We start from the raw sequence: 23,494 nt of genomic DNA, 5'->3' as shown, positions 1-23,494 counted from the left end.
TGTGTGTGTGTGTGTGTGTGTGTGTGTGTGTGTTTGGAGTGGGGGGGTGGCTCATACTGGAACTTTCCTCAGCACCTGGGGCCTCCTCTCTTTAGAACTGCCCATAAACCCACTTACCACAGGCTATCTTTCCACATGGCCTCCTCCCCTTCTCCCCCTGGAGAGTCTCTCTCAGAGCCTCCATTTTTGTGAAGAGCCCCAAGATAATTTGCCTTTATTCACCTCCTAGCCTTGCTCCTAACTTCTTCTAAATCTGAAAACTAAGTACACCACAAGTTGATATCTTCATTACCCACAACCCCACTTTTCAGAGCTTCCTTCTGTATGTGGTCCTTCCCCATTAAAATATAAGCTCTTTAAGGACAGGGACTATTTTTTTAAACTTATATCAGTGTCTCCAGTGTTTAGCATACTACCTAGGAGACAGTAAGTTCTAAATAGATGCTTGCTTTCTTCCTTCCTTAAAACCAGTGGGATCTTGCTCCTGGCCCATGGAGATGGAGCATGGAAGGAATCCTCATAAATCCATTGTGCAAGGAGAAAAAGCCAGGGAGTCGGTGCCCACCTTGGACTATTCTAAAGTCCCACATTGGAGTTCCTTGTTCTTGTCCTCATCCAGGCTGCAGCAGGAGAAAGGGCCAGTGCCAGTGCCTGGGAGGCGAGCGAGAAGAATGAGTACTTATATGGTGATCGATGGTTTGCCAATCACATCTTGTTTTATCCTCACAACAACCCTTATTTTACAGATGGGAGTCAGGCAAAGGTTAAATGACTCACCCTGGGCCACAGCTAATAAATGTCTGAGGTAGAATTTGAACTCAAGCCTTTCTGACTCCATATCCAGTGCTCTATCCACCTAACTAGCAGCCTCTGCAAATAGAAGACCTAGGTGCCATATTTCAGGAAATCTTACTACCTGTATCTGTTAGAACCAGAGGGCAAACTGAAATTACAAAGTATCCTGTGATCACCTCCTAAAAGAAACCCCAAGTTGAAAACACCTAGGAAAGTCATAGGTAGAATTCAAAATAGAACCTCTGTAGACTCAGGAAATCCTCGCATTACCATCTCCTCCACACTCAGTCCACTTTTAGTCAGGAAGACACAAGAGTGACTGGGTAGTTATAACCATAGTTTCCCATGAGGTCTTCTGAAAGGAAACTTGGTGGTCTTCCATTTCACAATCCCCTGACTACTCAATGAGCTCACACAGTATGGCCAGAATAATGAAATCAATCAGAAAGAGGCGGTTTGGCTGCATGTTATAGGCACTGGTAATATCTACAACAAACAGTCTTCTTAGTTATCTGCCTCCCTTGGCTAATGGAACTCTGGCGTAGTCTGTGGAAAGGAGTTGATTTCTCTTTACAAAACCATTACTCGATACACAATATAACATGTGGAAATTGTCAAACATAGAAGATTATCTGCTTGGAAGAATCACGTTCAACAGGATTCAACCACTCCCTTTGTAAAATCTTGGAGGCCACAGAACCAAAGCTTCTATTTGTCGCCAAAATATTTCCCTGGAATACCTTTAACCTTTCAACTTGAACACTCCTTGGCTGGACCTTTCTCTGATTCTGCACGGGATTTATGTGACTTTGATCATGTCATCATCATTTATGACCTTCTCTGGGTAAGGCACTCTTCAGGAATAAATATTTCAATGCATTTCCTCCAGGATTAAGTGTTAAAGAAATATTGGCCCCACTCCACAGGAGTGACTGACAAAATAAGATATCTCACGTTTACCTTCTTTGCTGGGTTAGCTAATGCATAGTTAATCCAAACCATAAGAAACTTCTCTTTGGTTTATCAGGTGTGAATATCTGGATGTAGCCAGTCTTTCAGGAGAGATAACCAAAGGTATATGCATGCTGGAAGTAGGTGTTTTGGGGGTGTTTTGGTTTATATTGGACATGGGACAACTCATCTGGCTAATTTTAGACATTAGCTGGTTGTCACAAAGAAGGTAGTTAGAACAAAAAACTTTCTCCCAACTTTGGCAAGGGTCTATTTATTCTTTTAAAATCAGAATAGTCTGTGTATTCAAAACAGATTAGACTGTTTTGAATGGCCCTAAATAATTCTTTGCCTTAAAGTAGGGATAGTAGATTTTGGTGTGTTTTTGAAAGTATGACTTTACTATATTATCAGTGCCCAGAAAATTAATAGATTTTTCCTGTGTTGACATTTCTAGTTTCTCCTAAATGCTTACTTAAGTAATCCTGCCAACTAGGGATCTTTGCATGGATGGTTCAGTGGTAGAGTTCTAAACTGCTATGTGGCAGGCCTGGGTTTGATTCCTGTCCTTGTACATAATACATTTTTTTCTTAGAGGCAGTCAGGTGGCACAGTAGATATCTGGAGTTAGGAAGACCTGAATTCAAATCTTCCCTCAAACATTTATTAGCTGAGTAACCCTGAGCAAGTCAACTAAACCTCTGTCTGCCTCAGTTTCCTCATCTGTAAAATGGGCATAATAATACCACCCACCTGCCAGGGTTGTTATGAGGAACAAACAAGATAATATTTGCTAGTGCTTATATAGCCTTAACTTGCTATATAAATGCTAAATTATTTTATTATTGTTGGAGTAAGTATTTGAATCTTTGCTCAGCTGAATAAGATGTTCATTGCATATAAACATGTCACAATGGTGTTTATTGAGTCTGGCAAATTAATAAACTGTGTTTATATCTGTCATTTTTAAGGCTTTTTATGTTATTCTTCTGATGTGTTAAGAACCCTGACAACATTGAATGAGTATATTAAGTTGAGAAACATTTTTAAGAAAGATAAAAATATCAATCATTGATCAGTCAGTTGATTGTCGTTAAATAATTGTGTATTGGGGGCGGATTGATCATATAAACATCAACCTCAGTTCCTCCTGTTTTATTTTTCTTCCCTTTTTTATTTTCTTCTCTCAGTAGAAGTCTGAATTTGGAGAGGCTGTCTTGATATAATGGAAAACTACTCAATAAAGAGCAGTCGGCAGTCCTCCCAGTGAGCTCACTGAGGCGGTTGGCTTGTAACACCATGTTCTGGCTGCCTTCCCTTCCTACTGATTAATCCATTCTCAAGTGATTTGTGTGTACACTTTCTTTTTGCTTCTGTCTCTGGGATTTTGAATCCTTTTTAATTAAGGAGTTTATTGGTGGAGAAATTTAATGAAAATTTCGGTTTCTATCAATGTAAAATATGTAAATGAGAAGGGCATTTGGACATTAAGAAATAGTCTTTCTCTTCAGCACTCATTGACTCTTAGTGGATGTTTGCTCTGAGGCTGCTGTTGGAGAGAAAGATTGAGGTAATGACTGCAGGTCCCAGGTACATAGATGGGAATTACAGCAAATCTCACCCAAACCAGGTCTTCATAGCATGACAGAAAGGGAAACTCTATTTAAGGTGACTTTTTCTAGAGGTACAGTTCCTGAATGAGACCCCTAACGTCTAATTCAAATGTTTACTGAGTGGATACTGTGTATATGACAGCTAGATGGCAGAGTGGGTAGAGCACTGGGCTTGGAATCAGAAAGACTCATCTTCTTGAGTTCAAATCTAGCCTCAGACACTAGCTTTGTGACCCTGGGCAAGTCACTTAACCCTGTTTGCCTCAGTTTCTCATCTGTTAAATAAGCTGGAGAAGGAAATAGGAAACCACTGCAATACAAAAAAACCCCAACAAATTGGGTCATGAAGAATTGGACACAACTAATACAATTGAACAACAATTGTATATAAAGTACTGTGCTCAGTATTCAGGGTGCTAGAAAGTTTAGCTAAGATGTGGTTCCTGGCCTCATGAACCTTGCAGTTTAGACACACATAGGGATAATTACAATACAAATATACATGTGGCGACTATGAGAGGAGCAAACAAAATGATATCCCCTAGTGGGGAAGATCATTACTGACTGCAGGATCTGGGAAGGCAACCAAAGTTATTCCTCAAGCCCTGACCCACTTCTCCCAACTGATATTTAAGAGACAGCATGGATAGAGGGAATTTTGGGCCATATACTTCAGAGAATGAGACAAGGAATCAGTAAAGGTCAAGGATCAGGATTGCTCAGAAGTGACTAGCTTTGTGACCTAAGCATAAATCACCTCTGCCTCTTGGCCTCAGTTTCCTCATCTGTAAATAGATTGACCAGGCTCTAGGATTCCTTCTAAATCTGTGATGCTATATTTGTACTCCCCCAATCCAAATCAATTGAATGAAACTGTGATTTTTTTGTGTGTGTGTGTATATATATATATGTGTGTGTGTGTGTAAATATATATTTATAATATATTTATATAATGAATTTATATATATTGTGAATTATTTTTGGCTTTTTTTCTTTTGGAGGGGGAAAGGTAGGACAATTGGGGTTAAGTGAGTTGCCCAAAGTCACACAGCTAGTAAGTGTTAAGTGTTTGAGGCCAGATTTGAACTGAGGTCCTCCTGACTCCAGGGCCAGTGCTCTATTCACTGCACCACCTAGCTGCCCCCTATACATTGTGAATTTATATGTATATCATATATATATTTCTTTAATAACAAAATATATCCTTCAAAGAAATTAATCAATAAACATTTGCTAAGAGCTTACTATGTGCCAGGCACTGTACTAGGAAGTAGAGGTACAAAGACAAGCTGGAAAACCTTTGGAGATCTGAATTTAAAATACAGAGTTGTTCAATCAGGTGCCATCAGATCTACAATTTCCCCAGGATCCTTGAGAATTCTGTGAAGTCTATATACACAGAAGGTATATATAGATATGTGTGTGTATGGCAGCTAGCTGGCACTTGGAGTCAGGAAGACTTGAGTTCAGATTTTACCTTAGACATTTAGTAGCTGTGTGACCCTGGACAAATCACTTAACTGGGTTTGCCTCAGTTCCCTCATCTGTAAAATGAGCTGGAGGAGGAAATAGCAAACCACTTCATTATCTTTGCCAAGAAAACCCCAAATGGGGTCATAAAGAGTTGGATACAACTGAAACAACTGACCCCACCACAACCTGTATGTGTGTGTGTTGTGTGAATGCATATCCTCCATATATGTATATTATAAAGGAGAAAAGAAATACAAAGTATTAAAATACTTTGAAGCTTTAAGTCTGTAAATGGGGGGCAGGGAGGGAAACAAAACAAAATCCAGATGCCTTATGAAGCATTTGCCTATGTTTGAATGCACATTTTAATAGGTTTTCTGATGCCTCTGTTACAAGGATGAGTTAAGTGATCTCGTTGACATGTCATTATCACATTTTGAAGTTAAACAGCTACAGGATCTATGAACTCTCGTCACACAGTTAATTACTTCTGGATTTTTCCATGCTCTTGAAACATATTCTATTTATTTAAAAATCCCTGGAGAGCCATGGGCTGCCTTTGTCACCGTGGCATGGCCAGTGGTGTAAAACCTCTCTACATCTGTCAGATTTCTCCATGTGAAACCTAATTGCCTAATTTCCATTTGAAAGTACTGCCCTGACATTAAAACGACATAGACCCACCAATGATCACAATGATTTCCTGACACCTAGAAGGAAAGGGAGGGCTGGTGGTGAATAATTCAGTAATAAATATGTGTACAAAATGAAGCTTTGCCTTCAGAAGGAAAAAGTCTGAATTTATGGCTGCAGATGAAGTGTTCCTCGGGAGAGAAAATAATAAGAAGAAAAAGAAAAAGAAGAAAAGAGAAAGAAAAAGAATCGAGCAGATTAGCATCAGCATGAGTCTACGGGGGCCAGATGGCTCACTGTGGAAAGAGAGCTTTCTCTTGCTTTATTCCAGTAACCCTGACTAGCAAGTTGCAAGCCTGCTAACAGAGGAGAGAAATGATCTCATTCCTCAGCCTAGCGCATGTTTCTTCTTCTCTCTCATGTACAACTTGAACTGAAGGAAATTTGGAAAAGGGAGAGTAAGAGAGATGGGAGGGGGTAGGGCGAAGGGGGTCTATTGAAAAGAAAGAACAACTTTTACTCCAACCATGGAGGGAGACTACAGACCCAAGCCAAGACTGAGCAAGGCTGAAATGAGTTCTGATGTCCAGAAAGGATAAAGCAGTGACAGAAGGGAAGGGGAGGGAGAGGAGAAAGTACAAGAAAAATGCCAACTTATTGGTTAACCTTGGCCTTCTTGATTTAATAACATGGGAAAGGCTGACTTAGAGCAAAGGCAGGAGATAGGCCATAGGGAGTGGTGGGGCTATGCCTCCAGCAATTCATTTCCCTGTGTAAGGGTATTGAAGGGTGTTTGCTTAAAAACCATTATGCCCATGTTTCCAGATAGGCTGGTGGGTATTTGTAATAATCTATGGGCTGCTACACCACACTGGAGGGGGCAGGGCATGGCAGGGAGAGGTATTTGACCAGCCATCTGTTTGGAACTGTATCTCCAAGGCAGCAGGGATAATGGCCTGAGGCATAGAGAAGTGATGGTAATTTATCATTGCTGGGCAAATTGAATAGAGTACAGCTCCAAGATGGGGAGGGAAAACTTCGACAAAGGCTCCAAAGTCGGTTTCTGAACCCCAGTCAGGCTTCTGGGCAGTGGGCTCACTGTTCATAAACAAAATCTGCTAATGAAGGTGGTGAAGAGTTTCTGCCAGAAGTAAAAATATAACCTTCAGCGTAGGGAAGACAGACAGATTGGTGGATGTTTATGTTGCTGCTTAAAGTTTATGGAAGACCACAAAGGTACAAATGCATCTTTCCTTGAACTGAATGCTAACAGATCTCCTTTGTGCAGGAGCAATGATTGCTTCCATTTCAAAAGCCAATTGTTGACAGGAATGAAGGGGTCCATGAATCCCTCTTTGGTCAAGATTTCGGGAATCTGACAGAACCATTACAAGGCTGGGTCAAACAAGGCTTCTTTGTTTTCAAAATGGTGGTTTCTCAATCCTCATCCTTCTTGACTTCTGCAGCCTTTGACATTGTTGATCACTCTCTCCTCCTTGATACTCTCTTCTCTTTGTTTTGATGTCACTGCTCTATCCTGGTTCTCCTCCTACCAATCTAACCCCTTCTTCTCTGTCTCCTTTGCTGGATCTTCTTCCAGATTATTCCTGCTAATGATGGAGTATTCCCCAGAGCTCTGCCCTGGGCCCTCTTCTCTTCTCCCTTTAAACTATTTCACTTGGTAATCTCATAAACTCCCATGTACTAAAATATCACCACTATGCAGATGATTCTCAAGTCTGTTTATCAAGCCCTAACCTCTCTCCTGACTTAGAGCTCCACATCTTCAACTGCCTGTTGCACATCTTGAACTGAGTTGTCCCATTGACATCTTAAAACTCAACATGTCAAATCACTTATTATCTTTCTCCCAAAGACCTCCCCTTTTCTAAACTTCCCTTTTTTGAGGGTACCTTGGTTGGTTGTTGTCTTTTGTTCTAGAAGAAGATCAAAGACATCACTATGTTAGAGTCAAGTTACAGTGCGTCCAACTGTGATTGATCAGAATGCTGTACCACAGTTCAGGCACAAATAGTCCATATGAATATTTGGGATGGATTCTCTAAATTTGCTCATCTCAAGTTTCTTTTGAGCTACTCCAATTCTGCTTTTCTCATAGAGCACAGCACCTTTTTGGATGAGGGTATGTCATGCTAGGCCACCCTGTGCCAGTGTCTCCCATGGTACACAGTGATCTATAGGTTGGTCTTTTTTCAAGTTTTTCCTTATTTAAGTGCATTCTTCATTCAGCTTTCAAAATAATCTCCCTAAAGTACAGATCCAACCATATCACCTTCCTCCTATTCAATAAACTCCGGTGGCCCCCTATTGCCTCTAAGATAAAAAAGGAAATCCTTTGTCATTCAAAAATCTGAATCCTATCTTTCCAGCATACTTCCATACTCACTCCTATGGATTGCACTAATAATAGCCACCATTCTGTTCCTCAAAAAAGACACTTCATCTCCAACTCCATATATTTTCATTGACTGTCCCCACCCCCACCCCCATGCCTGGAATACTCTCTTCTCATTCTCTGTCTCCTGGCTTCTCTGGCTTCCTTCAAGTCACAGCTAAAATCTACAAGAAGTCTTTCCCAGTCCCTCTTAATGCTAATGCCTTCCCTCTGTGGATTATCTCCAATTTATTCCCTATATACCTTGTTTCTATGTAATTGTTTGCACGTTGTCCCTCCCATTAAACAGTGAGCTGCTTCAGGGCAGGGTCTGTTTTGTGCCTTTATTCCAATCCCCAGCACTTAGGACAGTGCCTAACACAACAGAAAAGTGCTTCATAAATGCTTATCAAATGATTGATTTCCCAGGTCACTGATATTTAGAGGATGTAAAAATTTAATATTTGTATTCCTTCAGCATCTAGGAGTCACTATAGTTCCTAAGGACCCTCCCTGCTCAGCTGAGCACCCTGTTTCAGTCTTATTTTATTTTCACATCAGGATTAGAGGGATAGCTTAGCTTTGGTCCCAGGTGGAAAAAGTGCTTGGAGGAGAGATGCAGACATGTCTTTGTAGAACAGGCACCCCCGCCTCCTCGGAGCTACACGATACTTTGTTTCCTAAACCTCTGCAAACTCGGCAAAGTGATTTCTGCTTCTTTCCTTCTATTTTATTTCCAGAGCATCTCTCGGGCATTGTTTTTGTTCCATTGCCTCACTTTTTCCAAACCAGGGCTGGGAAGGATCGTTATTTACTCTCCAGATTCTGGCTGGGCTTGGTTTACATCATGTGTTTACTATTAGCTGGTTTACAAACTGACTTGCTGGGCCTGGGTCTTTCTCATGCAGCAGCCCATTTCAACCATCAATCCCAAAGAAATTGCAAACATTGTGTCTTCAGTATCAGTGCATTTTCTTATTATTCAGGAGAAAGTTTCTGTGCAAACTCTGAGTGACCGTGGGAAAACAATGCCTTTCTTTCTTTCTAGGAGGAGAGAGGGAAACGAGCCATAACATTTCAAAGCAGAATTTGGGAGATCAGATAAGTACTTGGAGACTCAAAACTCAGAGTTTTGAATTTAAAATTTAGAAGTGAATTTTCCTAAGCTTGCAAGACTTGTGTTTCATTTCTTAACTTTTGCTTCCAAAGAATAAGAGACAAGAGATAAGACTGGTGAACTTAGGACTTAAAAGGAATTGGTTTTCTTTGCTACTAAAGTACTTGAAAGTAAAAAGCAACAAGTTGGAAGTGGGCGGGGGGGGGGGAGGGCTACGTCATAGATCATTGTCCTATTACAACAAAATACAGAAACTTGAGTGTATATTGTCATGGCCAAAGTGATTTGTCTTTGTTTGATCAGGACATCGCTGTTCCTCACTTCGCTTCGTGTCCTCTCCCTTGACACCGCTCTCCTCACTTGATGATCTGTCATAGGCTAAAAGAAAGCAGAGGTGTGAAAAAAATAATCAGTCTGACTCTCAAATGCTCATTCTCAGTGAGCATAGCTATTCCACAGGGAGGGGGATGCCAAAACTATTGATAGTCTTTCCTAGGATTTCATATTATCCTGGGAGAGAGAACTTTTTCGTAGCCAAGGTTGATGGGCCCCATCTATGGTAATTCTATTGGATAGATCTGATAGCTTGTTAATGCAATATGTTTCTCTTGGCAAGGTCTCCCTCATCTCATTTGTCAACTCTTAATTTAATGAAAAGCACCACATTTCAAGATATAAACAGGCTGGCTAACTAACCAGTCTATAAGGAAGGGCAGGGATTATGTGGGATGAGGAAGAAGCTGGAATGACCCTGGAGCTGGGATTGAGACCCTGAAGGAGGAGGTGGGGAGTCAGACTGAAGGAAAGGACCCAAGAAGCCAGGGAGGAGTTCTTGACCTGGAGTCTGTGAACTTGAATTTTGTTTTGTTTTGTTTACTATTTTGAAAACTGTATTTCCATATAATTGGTATCCTTTCAAATCCTTAAGCATTTTAATTTATGCACTTAAAAACATTATTCTGAGCAGGAGTGCATAGGCCTCAACTGATTGCCAAAAGGGTCCTTTCCCCTCAAAAGGTTAAGAAGCTTTGATCTAATCTGAGGTTACTGTGTGGGTTTTCTTTTACAGTTTCCATTAGAAAGGCTAATTTGTGGAATTTTAAATTGATGACATTTCTATTTATTACTACACAGTTAATACTATGAACTCAGAGACTATCTTATTTCAAAAGTTTAGAGAAAGTTCATAACTTTAAAAATAGACATATATGTATATGTCTATATATGTATATGTATGTGTACACACACACACTCATACACGCACACCCTAATAAGTATGAGACAGAAGGGCAACTAGATGGCATAGCGCATAGAGTGCTGGACCTGAAGTCAGGAAGACTCATCTTCATGAATTCTCATCTGGCCTCGGACACTTACTAGACACCCTGGGCAAATCACTTAACCCAATTTGCCTCAGTTTCCTCACCTGTAAAATTAGCTGGAGAAGGAAATAGCAAACCTTTACAGTATCTTTGCCAAGAAAACCCCAAATGGGGACACCAAGTCAGACACAACTGAAACAATTGAACAACACATAAGAGAATATGTTACTGAAAAGAAGAGATATAAGCACAATGCTTTGAGAAGTCTGGGGAAAGAGCTCACTTGCACACTAACTACAGGATAGAAGACAGTGGTTCACTGTGGTTGCAACACAAATTATGTGAAGTGGTATAGTTTGAGATAAAGATGGAGCCAGATTGAACGGGGACATGAATGCAAAGCTTAAAAATTTATACTTTATTTAGTAGGCAATGGTAGCCATCGAACGTTTTTAAGAAGAGTGACTGGATGAGAAGAGAGTTAGGAAGGATGGATGGGAGCAGGAATAGAATGGAAGTCAGGAGATCAGCTTAGAAATCTAGAGGCAGCTGAGGGGCACAGTGTCTAGTGATTATAGTAAGAAATTCCTTGTTTGTCCTTCATTCTGGAAGAGGATCATGAAATCAGGAAGGTGATTCCATGACTTGCTAGTGAATTGGATTTAAGTGAGGGAGGTGTGCAAAGTCACCAGCCTCACTATCTCCTTTGAAGCCATCTGGGTCCAGTGGCCAGATATAGATCAGGACGCTGGAGATGGATCCCAAGAAGAACGTCCTTACTTAGAGTTTGGAAGACCTGAGTTCTGATTCTACCTCAGACACTTACTAGCTGTGTGGCCCTAGGCCAGTCATTTTACCTCCCTGAACCTCAGTTTCCTCAGTTGTAAAACAGATGATAATGCATCTATCTCCCAGTGTAGTTGTGAGGATTGAATGAGTTAATATATATATATATATATATATATATATATATATATATATGTATGTATGTATATACAAAGTCCTTTGCAAATCTTAAAGCACAAATGAGAAGTCTTGATGATCCCAGATAAGGAAGTTGAGCAAGAGAAGAAAGGATACCATTTCCAAAGATTTTATGAAGATGAAAATAGCAGCACTTGGCAAATGGAAGTACGATTGTGTGTGGTAAGAGAAGGAAGGGTCAGAGAGGATTTCCATAGTCTGAGTCCGATTGGAGGAATGATGAGTAATCTATGGAAATAAAGAAGACGGAGGTAGCATGGAGTGTAGTTTATGAAGGGGCAGAGCTAAGCAAAGAAGGACAAGCAGCCACCTCAAGCCTACACTCAGAGGGCCTTCTTACAGCTGCAGCTCTAACCCATATACAACAGCATTACAACAGTCATTCTATTATTAAGCAGAAATTTATGCCATTTAAAAGAGATAGGAAGTATTGTTGGATTTTTTTTAAATTGCAACAAATAAAACACTGTAAAATACATCACGAGGCAATTTTTCCTATTGAGAAGACCAGCCTCATCTTCCCCCAGCTTGTCAGTGACTCAGTGCCAGACAAAGTGATCTGGATTTCTGTGTTTCACTTAACATCTCTCTGCTTCAGCTTTTTTATTTTTATTTTGCAGATGTAAAAGTGGGATAATGAATGCTTGCTCTATGTTCTCTCTACCTCACAGGAATGTTGGAGTATAGAGAACATATAGAATAATTGTACCACAAGATCTTCATGAGGACAAGGAAATTAGCTGCACTTTATTTTCTCTCTTTGATTTCTCCCCAAACCACAGTAGGTACTAAAACAAATAAGCAAACAAGTACATCCAGGGATAAGTTCTTTGAGTGCTGAACTTCAGCTAAGGAAGAAAAAGAAACCATTTTTCTTACAAATCAAGAGATTTATTCCTTTATTCACAAGTCCTGCTACCCAAAAGCACAATGATTCCTTTATACCCAATAGTGGCAATCATTGTTCCTGGTGAAATGTGTTAAAAAGTCTTTGGTAAGTCAGTCAACAAGCATTTGTTAAGTTCTTGAAACTCAACATTACTAAATGCAATTACACAGATCTTTTGATCTCCCCTTAACTCAAAGCTTTTCCTTCATCTTTTTCCTCCACCTGGCTTCTCACATTCTCAAGCTTTGTTAGGAATCGCTAATTCATGCCTCTGGTCTCTATAGTTCATTCTTTGTTAAATAGGTCACTTGTTAGTAGTTCATTGATATCTTCAATATCGCCATCATTCTTGCATGATTTTTTTTTCTGTAGCCTTTGCATTGCCACTAAAATTATTTTTCTTCTTCCCCAGTTCCCTTCCTCAGGAAATCCACAAGCTAGAAGAGAGAAAAACTAAGCTACACAGGGTTTTCGATGGGGGGGGGGGGGGGGGGGTGGGCAAGAATGTCACCCTGATGACAGGATGGAAAGCTAAGCTGTCCAGAAAAATTCATCCATAATAATAACACATTTTAAGGTTTACAATGTTCTTTCCCCACAACTCTGGTATATGGGCGTTGCAAATTTTATTATCATTATTCATAGGCAAGGAAACTGAGGCGTTGAGAGGTAAAGTTACATGTACAAAGTCACCTGGGAAATGAGTGTAAGAGATACAACATGAGCCCAGGTCTCTGGACTGCAGGCCCAGCATTCTTTCCATTATACCTCATTGCTTCTCTATTTCATCAGTGCCAATAGACAAGACAAATAGAACTTGGTTATAATGTTGATGATGAAAAACAAGATCCTCTCCAGATTTCTAGACATAATTGTATGCAGAGGTCATCAGGGTTCTCAGTTTCACTCTCCAAAATGGCAGAAGAGTTTTGCTGTTCTCTTGGGAGCAATTCCCATCCAGTTTACTTAGCTTCCATAAACTCATTGTTTAGACCTCCAAAGTACTAGTGATGAATTCAACAAAAGCACTGGTGATGAATTCAACAAGCATTTAAGTGCTCACCATATCCCAAGTACCATGCCAGTGAAGAGGATGCAAAGATAACAAAAAGTGAGACTTTTGCCCCCAAGGAACTTGGAGGAGATACAAAACATTAACAGAGAGGTAAATACAGAATGTATCATAAGAGAAACCCAAAGTTAGTTCATGAGTAGATATGAGAAGCTTTCTAGCTGAGAAGAGCCTTGAATGAAAGTTGAGGTTCCCAGTGATGGGGGTGAGGAGGAAGAACATCATGGGCAGGAGAACAGCAGCCTATGCAAAGTCAGAGGTATCCTATAAATACAATGATTTGCTCCTAGGGGTGATAGGGAGCCATTGGAGTTTATTGAATATGGGGGGCGGGGGTGACATGATCAGATCAGCACTTTAAGGAGAATAATTTTGGCAAATGAATGGAAGATGAACTGGAATGGGGAGAGACCTGTGGCAAGCAAACTAACCAACAGGCTATTTAAATAGTCTAGGCATGAGGTGATGAGGGCCACCAGGGTGGTGGCAGTTTTTTTTTTTTTTTGCTTTTTTGGAGGGGGAAGGTAGGGCAATTGGGGTTAAGTGACTTGCCCAAGGTCACATGGTTAGTTTTGTGTTAAGTGTCTGAAGCTGGATTTTAACTCAGGTCCTCCTGACATGTAGTGGCAGTTTTTTGAGGAGAGAAGGGGGTGGATTTGAGAAATATTGAAAAGGTGTTTAGACTTATTAGAATAAATCTAATCCCCTTCCATATCATAGCCTTTAAAATATTTTAAGGTAGCCACCATATTCCCCTAGAGTCTTGTTTTCCAAACTAAAGTATATCAGTTCTTTTAAATGCAATTGTCATCATTTTAGTTTCCATCTTCCAGGCACTATCTGGTATATCCAACAATACAATGCTCATAATTGAATACATTGAACTACTAGTGACTACTCTTTGTATCTGGGGATTCAACTAATGAAAGTATGTATTATAAATAATCATGTTTATAGTGCTTACATTAAATCATAAATGCTTCTATAAATTTAATAATCTCATTTATAATGTTACTTTAGTTATAAATAATTGTTCATAATTCCATTTGTTGGCAGTTTCTTGGGTAATAAATAAGAAAACAAGTGTCCTTATTTCCATGTCTTGGTTTCGAGGCTAACTCAACATTAGTAGGCATTAACAGTATTCACCAGTTAGTGTAGTGAGAACTTCATATCAGGGTTCATGTAGATTCCTGAAATGTTAGGACTAGAAGGGACCATGTAATCCCTTCAAGAAGAGATTTAAAAGAGATCATGTAGTCCCATACCTTTATTTTCTTGATAATGAAATTGAAACTCAGAAAATGAAAATTACTTTCTTAAGGTCATACAGTTAATAAATAGCAGACTTCCTCAACTTACTATTAGAGTCTCCTTACTCCTAACTTACTGTTAGAGTTGCCTTGCCCCACATAAGTTCACTCCTTATTTTCTCAACATGGCCCATTTGTTCCATCCAATTTCTACTTCTTCCCAAACAAATTTATTACAGATCCCTACTTCCATGACTTTATTTAGGAAGGTACTTTTTCCTCCATCACTTCTCTGGGATAATTTTCCAATTGCTACCACCTATACTACAGGGAAAGGTGAGGGAGGATATAGAAGATGGAGAAAAGGGAGAAAGGAGCCATAAGTCTGAGGGGTGAGTTCTTTGGAGAATACAAGGGGGACCTCTGTAAGAATATAAAGTTGGGGGGAAGAGTCAAGATGGCAGAGTAGAAACAGGATTTCTATAAGGCTCCTGCTCCTAACTCCTCCAATTCAGGTAAAAAATGACTCTAAACAAACTTTGGAGCTACAGAACCCACAAAATGACAGAGAGAAGCTAACCTCCCACTGAAAACAGTCTGGCAGGCTGGCAGGAAGGGGCCAACACAGCACTCTGGTTGCCAAGCCCAGCTCCCCATGGGCCAGAGGTTTTAGCCTCAGGGCAGCCACAACCAGCCACTGGCTGGAGGGACTTCAGATCAACAGCAGTTGTGGTGGTTTCCAGAATGATCAACTCATAGACACTAAGGACAAAGTGAGAGGTCAGTGGACTTTGGGAAATTGGAGTCCGGGAGTGTGGTCCAGCCTTTATCCCCTGGAGGCAAAAGTGGTTGAGGTGCCACAGCCGTGCAGCCACCACCACATGGCTGCTTCAGAGCTCCTGGCCTGCAGATTGTAGGGGGACCAAGCAACCAATCTGAGGGGTAATCCCTCTTACTTTAACCTACTTGGATCTGGATCACTGTCTAGGGTGGAGGTACTGGGGTGTGTGACCAGTTTGCCAGAGTGTGTGGAGGCTTCAGAGAGGGCATCCAACTAATAGCTCTAGCAGCTGGGAAAACCCCAGCAATTGGGACAAAGCTCCCCTCTCTGGTAGCAGAGTTCAACTGTGGCAAAAAGCCCAAAAGTCAAGTAATTGAATGACAACATGAGCAAGCAAAAGAAGCAAAGCAAGCAGACCAGTCCAACATTAGACTCCTATTTTGGGGACAAAAAGGATAGGGACATGGAACAGGAGGAAGAGAGAAAAGTCAGAACTCCTGCACCAAAAGCTTCCAAGAAAAATATGAGTTGGTTACAGGCCATAGAGGAGCTTAAGAAGGATTTTGAAAACCAAGTAAAAGAAATGGAGGAAAAACTGGGAAGAGAAATGAGAACAAAGCAAGAAAATTATGAAATGAGAGTCAACAACCTGACTGAAGAAAATAACACTTTAAAAAATAAACTAACTCAAATGGCAAAAGAGGCTCAAAAAGGCAATGAGGAGAAGAATGCCTTAAAAAGCTGAATTTGCCAGATAGAAAAAGAATCTCAAAAGCTCACTGAAGAAAATCATTCCTTCAGAATTAGATTTGAGCAAATGGAAGCTAGGACTTTATGGGAAATCAAGATACTATTAAACAGATCTAAAAGTATGAGAAAATAGAAGGCAATGTGAAATATCTCACTGGAAAAACCACTGACCTGGAAAATAGATCCAGGAGAGATAATTTAAAAATTATTGGACTACCTGAAAACCATGATAAAAAAAAGAACCTAGAAATCATCCTCCAGGAAATTCTCAAGGAAAATTGCCCTGATGTTTTTGAACCAGAGGGCAAAATAGAGTTTGAAAGAATCCACCAATTACCTCCTGGAAAAGATCCCAAAAAGAAAACTCCTAGGAATATTATAGCCAGGTTCTGGAGTTCCCAGATCAAGGAGAAAATATTACAAGTAAGAATATAAAGTTTACAAGCAAGTAAGACTCTACAAATGGGGTTGTACAGCTTCTTTCTGAAATATCCTCTTCCACAAAGTTCTCCTTTATCTTACACTGGAATGGAGGTCACCCTTGGTTCTTAAAGGTTTGCCAGAGAGTGTGAGATTTTTCTGTTCTGGAAGGGCTTTGAGTATGACTTCAGCAACAGACTGGACAAGTTCTGCGTCTGCTTTCTTGAGATCATCCTCACCAAGACTGAGAAAGGTTCATTACTTTTCTATACTAGGGAAGACAAAGCTCCTCTCATCTTCTATTAACTGCTAAGTTATTTGGTTATGAAGACCTATGAAACATAAAAATACCCTGGTGTTTCAGACAAGAAATAAGTCCCTGGAATAAAGGTATAGAGTTGGAAATGAGTAAAAACATATATGGGAAGAAGAGACAATCTTGGCTAGTTAAAGTGTTGGGGGAAAAATCAGATAAGATTGTAGAATTATATTGAGCAAGGGGATAGTTGATGGAGACACTCCAGTTGCAGGTTGAGCAATTCTGTTACTTACTAACCTTGTAAGTTATAATCTTGTAAGGGCCTTGGACAAGCTATTTTCATTTGTCTGAGCCTCAGTTTCCTCTTTTATAAGAAGAGGAAACCTTTTTTTACATCATGAACCCCTTTGGCAGTCTGGTAAAGACTCTGAAACCCTTCTTGGAATAATGTTTTTTAAAGTACAAAATCAAATACACAGGATTACCAAAGAAAACAAAAGTATACCCAAAGTATTTATTAAAAATTAGTTCACAGACTCCATGTTGAGAACCTTTGGACTGTAGATCTTAAACTATAGTATTCCATGAGATTTTTATGAATCCTTATGTAAGATCATAGATTTACAGATATAGATCTGGATAGGACTTTGTGGGTGTCCCTCTGTTTCTCTGGTGATTACGGAAGCATGATGGGAAAGAGGGTAGAACACCAAGGGAAGATAACTGCCCTACACTTAACTTTTATCTTTTCATTCCCTGTATAAATCACTTATGGACCCAATTAAAGGATAAGTTCCTCAAAGACAAAAGATTCTTCTTTTATTGTTTCCCTAGTATGTAACATAGTGCTATGTCCACAAGAGGTTCTCAGGAAATGCTTGTTGAATTAAAGATCAGCCAGGAATAAACCAATCTAATAATTGGACCACAGTCATCAACATTACCAGATTTGTTCTAGTTTGTTCTTGGTATTTTAATGATGGTCATAAATGACTAACCTTAGATGCTAACCTTAAAGGACTAAGAGTTCTTTTCTTCACTGAGGCTGATTCATCATATACAAAGAAATCTTTCATCCATTCCAGGATTTTTCTTCTTTCCAAGTGAATAAGCCCACTTCAGGAAAACCAGGGGTTAAACTTTGCACCATTCATGGAAACCCTAAGATTTTTCAGCTAGTGTAGCAAGATTAGGAAAACTTGATGAGAACCCTTCTAGAGGCACCAAGAAGACTGATGAGAGGCCTCTGAACTGGGACCAATGCCCCAGCATTCCTCTAATAATCTGGCTCCAAAACCATTCAACCCTGGCTAATTGGACAAGTCAGGGAAGGGGCCACTCTATCAGTCAACTCAAGAAGCAAGTAGCAGGAACCTTAGATAATAAGTGATTACCAAGCCCAATGAAGACCCATGGCGGGGGGCAGGGAGAGGAGGTATGCATGTTGTGGAAAAAGATGATCGTGGGGGTGCTGCACAAAGGGGGAGGATTTGAGGGGAACAATTCAGGAAAACATGCAGCCAAGAGACCCCAAACTGACAGAAAAAAAGAGACAAAGACAGACAGATATACCCGAAACATAAGCATCAATTAAGAGGAAGATTGCAACTCAAAAAATATTTCATAAGAACAATTAGGATTAAGTTTAAGAAATTTCACAAGCAAAGTTAACCCACCATAAACTCAGATAGAGGACAGCACTGCCTGTGATTTATAAAGAGCAAATTTTATCCAGAAGGGAGTCCACAGAGGCCTTGCTACAGCTCTCTCCCCAAGTCAGAATGGAACCCATTATTATAATAGCTCAGAGAATAAGTCAAGTAGACAAGTTGAAGTTTTTAAAAATACATTAACATGGAGCCTGATGATCTGCCAAAAGAGCCTGCCAACATAGACAGCTGGAGGACTGATTTTTCAGTCAATACTGAAAGGTGACGGCTTGAATCTGAGTCAGCATGCTGACTTATCTACAACCTAATACTCCTGTTTAATTTTACAGGGTAACCTCATGGAGTGACACATCCAAGGACTAGATTCTTCATTCATTGAACAAAAGGGTGCGTGGTTGAAGTACAGATGGGGCAGCTTTTGCTCAGTCCATGTATAAGTTTGTAGAGTTTACCTACAGAGTTAAGTGGGATCTTGTGGGAGCTCAGATGATGCTTTTGCTTCCATTGTAAGTGAATGAGGGAAGGGGGGAGGGGTGGTGGCATACCTTCAGTTGGCATAGAAAGAAGCAACCAATACCTCTCTGTACCAGTTAGAGTCTTGGGTGCTACCAATGTATGAAGGCATTTGTTAGGAACGATAATGCTCAGAGTAATAGAGAGGGTGGATAACTCTATCTTGACTCTGTTGAGGACTTACAGACAGAGAAGGAAAGAACTAATGGATTGTCATAATCTTGGCTTCCAGATAACACCAGGGCTATAATTAAGACAAGGTGATCAGGGTTTTGCCCTGAGGTGCAAATTTGTTCAGTCTGTTTCAGTTATGTCCAACTTTTCATGACCCCAATTTGAGTTTTCTTGGCAAAGATACTGGTGACTTACCATTCCCTTCTCTAACCCATTTTATAAATGGGGAAACTGAGGCAAACAAATTAGATGACTAGTCCATGAGTCTTCCTGACCCCAGGCCCAGTAACCTATCCACTACACCACTGAGGGTGCCAAAAGTACAGCATAGAAACAAGATTTCAGTAACTAGTCAGTAAGATAAATTAATTAAACCAGATGGTCTGTGGCTTTCCCCTGGCTGACGTTGTATGTTAGATGACTTTCTACCCAATATCCTGACTTGGAAAGTTGATTTGTGGTCACATGATGTATCTATTTCCTTGGGTGGCTTTTACTGCCCAGGAAGCAAAAATTGCTAGTTACAACTCTGCTGCTAAGGTTGCTAGCAGGTTTGATTAATGAAGTGAATCTTGACTCGTTCCCCAGTGGTCTTGAGACAGGACTGGAGACAGATCTCTGAATATCCACAGCCTAATTTCAGTAGTCCTTATCAGCTTGCCCCTAGGTGAGGCAGCTAGGCAACACAGTGGATAGAACAATGGGCTTGGAATTAGGAAGACTCATCTTTATGAGTTCAAATCTGGCCTCAGATGCTACCTGCGTGACCTTGGGCAAGTCACTTAACCTTGTTTGCTTTAGTTCCTCATCTGTAAAATGGGCTGGAGAAGGAAATGGCAAACCTTTCTAGTATCTTTGCTAAGAAAACACCAAATGGGATTGCAAAGAGTTGGACATGACTGAAATGACTCAATAATAAGAAAATTAGTTTGAGTTCTTATCCTCGGTATTTTTTTTCCCCGTTTTTATTTATTTATTTATTTCATTTTATTTGTAGCCTCTTGCCAAGAAGGAGACTCTCTGCAATGGGAGTCAGGGTGAGAAAACTACAAAGGAATTCCCATTCTCAACCAGGGGGTGATTCCCATGTTCTAAACTAGCAAACTTTATGTATTCTCTCCTGAGCAGTATACAATCGCAATGGTAGGAAATGAAAAGCTTATAGTGGACATGTTTCAGAGGGCCACTGCACTTTTCAGAAGACAGTGGAAAGCATGAGCTAATGAAACACTCAGAGCTAAGGGCAAGGCTAGATTACATCACCAGCCACATTTCTCTACTGCAGGCTGAGTTTACTGGAAATGCCAGGATCTTAGCATCTCTGATTTAGCTATTCTCAGCGTTCTACTAGAACATAAGCTCCTGGAAGGCAGGGATTGTTTTTAATTCTTTGTTTCTGTATCTTTGGAATCTAGAACCATGTCTGACACATAAATGATACTTAATAAATGCTTGTTAAGTTGAATTGAACTCAATTTCTGGGAGGTAAGTAGAAGGACGGGGGGCAGGGGACAATCTATGAATAGTTGCGGTTTTTCAATGGAGAGGAAGAGGGTTTATTAAGCTCCTGCTATGTGTTAGGCATTGTGCTAGCTGCTTTTTACAGATACTATCTCATTTGATTCTCACAACCATCCAGGGAGGTAAGCACTAGTATTAATCTTGTTTTACAATTGAGGAAACTGAGGCAGACTGGAGTTAAATGACTTATCCTGGTTCCCACAGCTAGTAAGTGTCTGAGGCTAGATTTGAACTCAGGTTTCCTCACTCCAGAGAATGGAAAACAAAAAGGTACTTAGGATACAGAAAATAACCCTGAGATGAATGAATATATTTCAACTCTTGTAGAATAGGAAGACTGAGAATACAGATTTAAGAGACCTGACTAAGCCAGGAAAACCTGAAACTTTTTAAGGCAAATGTCTCCTTTTTCTCCAATTGATTCCCTATCATGCTTTCCACAAGAGCTTCTGTTCCAAACCTCTTCTCTCTTTCAGTCACCATCACTAGCCCTGCCTTCTCCCTCTCAGAAAATGGCGGCCAACTGTTGAGACTTCTCTCTTCTCTCCTATTTATTAACCTCTTTTAAAAGGCAATATGTCTTCCTTTTACCAGTCATTTCTAGTAAGTGATTTGACCTTGAGTTCACAAGATTTTGACATATGCTTTAATTTTTCATCAAGAAGCTATTCTTGTATCACACTGGCCACTAAGTACAACTTTAACAAACAATTCAACGATTATTTATTAAGTACCTACAATGGTTTGTAAAGACAGCTAGGTGGTGAAGTGCCAGGCCTGAAGACTAATCTTTGTGAGTTCAAATCTGACCTCAGACACTTCCTACCTATGTTACTCTGGGCAAATCACTTAACCCTGATTGCCTCAGTTTCCTCATGTGTAAAATGAACTGGAGGAAGAAATGGCAAACCACTCCACTATCTCTGCCAAGAAAACCCCAAATGGGGTCATGAAGAGTCAGACACAACTGAAAATGCCTCAACAACAAAATCTACTCTGAGTAGTGTTTTTAGCCAGTTTTGAACTCCTATCTCCTATGTAACAGGGTTATTTCTGTTACTGCCAACAATTGTTGACTCCTATCCTATGTTGTTGACCATAATGGCTGTGGCAAGGGCACCAGAGTTCATTGGAGGAAGTCCCAAGACATCAGAGTCCATTAAGATGTGTGCCTGGATAGGATCAGGAAAAGCTGGACGTGACTGAATGACAAAAAAATTTTTTTTGGTAAAGAACAGAGAGGAGTTTGTGGAGAACTGGCCTTTGAGGCCGCCTCTCCAGATCTATGTCTATAAATGTGCTAAGTGCTGGGGGACGTGCCAACTTTGGCTAGAGCATGGTTAGCTCTCATGGAGCTTATACTCTAGTAGGGGGCTAGACATAAACATAAAGAGCTATAATACACAGCATACATGCTAAGTGCACTAGCGAGTTAGAAAGTGGAGGTGAGGGGGATACAGGTACAGGAACAAGATGACTAGGGAGAAGATGTGGTGAGTTGGGGGTGCTGGAGGGAGTGAAGCATGACTAGAGCAGCTGGCCTGATATAGGCCCCCACACTCACCAGTCATGACCTCAGGGGCCCCAGCATGGGAGTCTTCAACTGAAAGAAGAAAATCTCTGGGTCAGGAGGCAAGGCAATTAACGAGAAGATGGTGGGGAGCTCTAAAGAGTGACGTCCAGTGTAATGGAGATGCTCACACATATTCACAAGCAGTTTCCCACTAAAATTCAGAATTGCTTTGGGTCTTAAGGTGGTTGGTCTTATGCCAGGTCAACTACTAGGGAGGAGGGAATTATCACTTATTAAACTTCTATTATGTTCCAGGCACTATGCTAACTGATTTCACAAATATGACTTCCCTTGATCCTCACAACAAGAGAGATTGATGTTACTATTATCGCCACCTTTTGGTTGTTCGGTCATTTTTCAGTAATGGTCAGTTTTTTGTGACCCCTTTTGGGGTTTTCTTGGCAGAGATACTGGAGTGGTTTGCTATTTCTTTCTCCAGCTCATTTCACAGATGAGGAAATTGAAACAAACAAGGTTCGGGGTCTTGCCCAGGATCACACAACTCATAAGGCTGGATTTGAATTTAGGTCTTTCTGACTCTAGGCCCAGCATTCTAACCAGTGAACCACTTAGCTGCCTGCTGCTTATGGAAAAAGAAGGAAACGGGGCAGAGAATCTGGGACTCTGCAAGTGTGAGAACTGTACCCTAGTGTCTCTCCTTCTACTCCACGGTATGATCTGTATTACCATAGATATATACATGAGGGGATGCCAAAGCTTCTAATGCATTTCCGATACAATTGCAATATGGGCTTTGCTTTGTCTTACAGTCTTGGAGTTAAAAGCACTTTCATTTAATGTGTAAAATGTATCAGCATAACCATCGTGAGGAACTGCTGTTGCTACTTCTGTTTAGCATCAGAAAAGTGACTTTGTTGTTGGATATTTCCAAACAAAATGGCGCCAGACAAGTCATTTACAAATGTTTATAAACACACAGCTCAGAAGAGGAGCTTCAAATCACCTGAGGCCCTAGAAGCATGAACAAATACAATCTCAAGTTCTCCTATCACAGAATTGCAGAATCTAAGTGTCAGAATGAACCTGAGAGATTGTTTAGTATGTAGTTATCTAACCTTCCCTTGGAAATTTCCAGTGGGAGGAAACTCACTCCCTCTTGAGGCAGCCCATCTCACTTATGGATAACTCTCACTGTTAGGAAATCTTTCCTTATATTAGATTTAAATCTGCTACTCTACCATGCTCACCCATTGTCCCTAATTCTGCCCTCTGGGTTCAGGCATAACAAATATACAATATTTATATGGTGCTTTAAGGTTTGCAAAGTGCTCTCTCTCTCTCTCTCTCTCTCTCTCTCTCTCTCTCTCTCTCTCTC

The 23,494-nt window shown here is 40.4% G+C and overlaps 1 protein-coding gene across 1 annotated transcript in view; it reads right to left on the bottom strand.

Annotated features, from left to right (window-relative positions):
* Positions 1 to 9,212: 9,212 nt before the first annotated feature.
* Positions 9,213 to 23,494, bottom strand: part of LOC138142536 (guanylate cyclase soluble subunit beta-2-like) — a 53,030-nt gene continuing 38,748 nt past the window's right edge. The window contains exon 13 of the mRNA XM_069063596.1: positions 9,213 to 9,355. Within this exon, the coding sequence (XP_068919697.1) occupies positions 9,213 to 9,355 (143 nt within the window). The remainder of the gene's footprint in view (positions 9,356 to 23,494) is intronic.

The sequence above is a fragment of the Petaurus breviceps genome, unplaced genomic scaffold (genome assembly GCF_028583685.1).
Source record: "Petaurus breviceps papuanus isolate PSGF00001 unplaced genomic scaffold, PetGlider_PUasm1.0 90594, whole genome shotgun sequence".
Classification (NCBI taxonomy): domain Eukaryota; kingdom Metazoa; phylum Chordata; class Mammalia; order Diprotodontia; family Petauridae; genus Petaurus; species Petaurus breviceps.
Note: the sequence above shows the minus strand (reverse complement) of the source record. Positions and strands in the feature narration are given on the sequence as shown.